The 2,142-nt window shown below is 27.5% G+C and overlaps 1 protein-coding gene across 1 annotated transcript; it reads left to right on the forward strand.

Annotated features, from left to right (window-relative positions):
- Positions 1-1,115: 1,115 nt before the first annotated feature.
- On the forward strand, positions 1,116-1,822 carry LOC131633640 (defensin Ec-AMP-D2-like). Its single transcript, XM_058904336.1, has 2 exons — positions 1,116-1,273; positions 1,399-1,822. The coding sequence occupies exons 1-2, from the start codon at positions 1,210-1,212 to the stop codon at positions 1,563-1,565; spliced, it is 231 nt and encodes a 76-aa protein (XP_058760319.1). The 5' UTR covers positions 1,116-1,209; the 3' UTR covers positions 1,566-1,822.
- Positions 1,823-2,142: the final 320 nt, after the last annotated feature.

The raw sequence follows: 2,142 nt of genomic DNA on the forward strand, positions 1-2,142 counted from the left end.
AAGATAAATTTATATAATTGAAAGGAGAGAGAATAATAAATATTTAGGGATATAATATAAAAAATAACATTAATTATTCATTGAAATTATAAAACGACTTATATTTAAATACAATTTTTTTTTCCAAATAAAAAATAGAGGGAGTACTATATATCAATACTCCATAATGAAAAATCCCCCAACAATTTTCAAATTCTTTTTGAACGTGAGAAATCGTTAAATAATATCTAAAGTGAATATTGAATAACTATCTGACTATTAGGGGTGGATAAATTTTATCTGCCCGATTCAAACCGACCGACTCATTAGTTATTTTGTACAATCATATTGGGTCGGATCGAGTGTCAGGTTGGATTAGTTGTTTAATATGGATATTATAAGGTTGTTTCGGTCGGGCTCGGATGATTTATTTTATTAATTTTTATTAATATAAGACTAATATATTATAAAATAAAATTTACAATATTGTCAAGTTATTATCATTTTTATAGTTTAACAATAACGTTGTATTATCACAATAATATAAGAATTACACTATAAAATTTTGAATGTTATTTAATATGTGGTTTAAAGTATATAATGATCAAAATAATGTCAATAATACTAAAAATGTTGTCCCATAATAATAATCAATAAAAAATTAATTATTCTAAAATTTTGTTTATTATTTTATAATTAAAAAACAAATATATGAAATTTTATTAAAAAATAGTCATTTTAATGAGTTCATTCAAATAAATATTAAACCAATAAAACCCAATCGCCTTACCGCCTAACCGATTTAATTGAATCTGATGAAAATCAAAAATTTTTTAGTCGAAATTAGATCATTAAAATGAAACCGCATTGAATTTAAGTTTGAGACCCGATACCGATCTAAATCGACCGATTGTGTACTCCTATTAACTACAATATGAATTGAGTATAAACCTATCGAGTGCATCGTACGATTCGTACCTTCAACCTATTATAATTTTACACTGAATATTTTGAGTCTTGAGCCTTTTGCCGACCTTAAACACATGTAGTTATATAAATTATACAATATGTTAACTTTATTCCACTACATTAATGTATAATATATGTGTCGGTAAAATATTCCTTGGAAAGACACTTTTAGCCTTTATTGCGCTATTTAAGACAAGCTAGTTCCATTAGCACTTCACTTCAAATTCTAAACTAGTTCACTTTTCTCCTTAACAAATTTTCATGGCTCGTTCAATTTCTTTGGTCTCCACCATCTTTGTCTTCCTTCTCATTCTTGTGGCCACTGGTAAATTTTTCTTTACACTTACATCACATAACATAATCCATAATATTTATTTATTTTGATATATCTTAATTATAGTATGATTTTACAGAAGTGTTTTTGATAGATTTTGTGGTATGGTATTATAGGGCCAAGTATGGTGGCAGAGGCAAGAGATTGTGAGTCTAAAAGTCACAAGTTCAAAGGAAAATGTTTTAGTGATACCAACTGTGCTTCTGTGTGCAAAACAGAACATTTCCCTGGTGGACACTGCCGTGGATTCCGTCAAAGATGCTTTTGCACTACACACTGTTGATGAAACAAAGATGATGGATCCATCACCTTTTTCTACGTGTGTATGTTTTGAATAAAGCTATAGTTAGCTACCCATTTTGTTATGGGTTTTTTTTTTGTCTTTTTTTCTTTGTATCTTGTTATAGATCTTTTGATCTTACATGTGGAAATGAATAATTTCACATGTGTTTGTATTCGTTCTTTCGGACTGAGATATTGTGTCTTAAATGTCATGAATTGAGTTAATGGTGAAAATATGATAGTCCATAGTCTTCCAAAGATGATGTTTGTAAGGAAGAAATGCTTAATAAATTGAGTCTTGACATCCACAGGCAAACAATTACACTAGTAAACCGCATCAGAAGCAAAAAAGAATCAGGAATACAAAACCAGGGCCGGCCCAACACATCTTGAGGCCCGAGGCAAAATTTATAATTAAAAAATGTAATTTAATTAAAATATTTTTCTAAAATTAATATATTTTAGATATTTTAGGATGTAAATCATTAAATTATTACAATCAATTTTATTTAATATTTTATTTTAATTAATAATAAAATTAACTCAGTTAAACACTTTTCTTATCATTTGAAAAAATC

The sequence above is a fragment of the Vicia villosa genome, unplaced genomic scaffold (assembly GCF_029867415.1).
Source record: "Vicia villosa cultivar HV-30 ecotype Madison, WI unplaced genomic scaffold, Vvil1.0 ctg.001158F_1_1, whole genome shotgun sequence".
Taxonomy (NCBI): Eukaryota; Viridiplantae; Streptophyta; class Magnoliopsida; order Fabales; family Fabaceae; genus Vicia; species Vicia villosa.

Coding starts and splice junctions, on each gene's coding strand:
- LOC131633640 (XM_058904336.1), top strand. CDS start 1,210: ATGGCTCGTTCAATTTCTTTGGTCTCCACCATCTTTGTCTTCCTTCTC. Junction 1,274..1,398: donor TCTCATTCTTGTGGCCACTG/GTAAATTTTTCT, acceptor ATGGTATTATAG/GGCCAAGTATGGTGGCAGAG.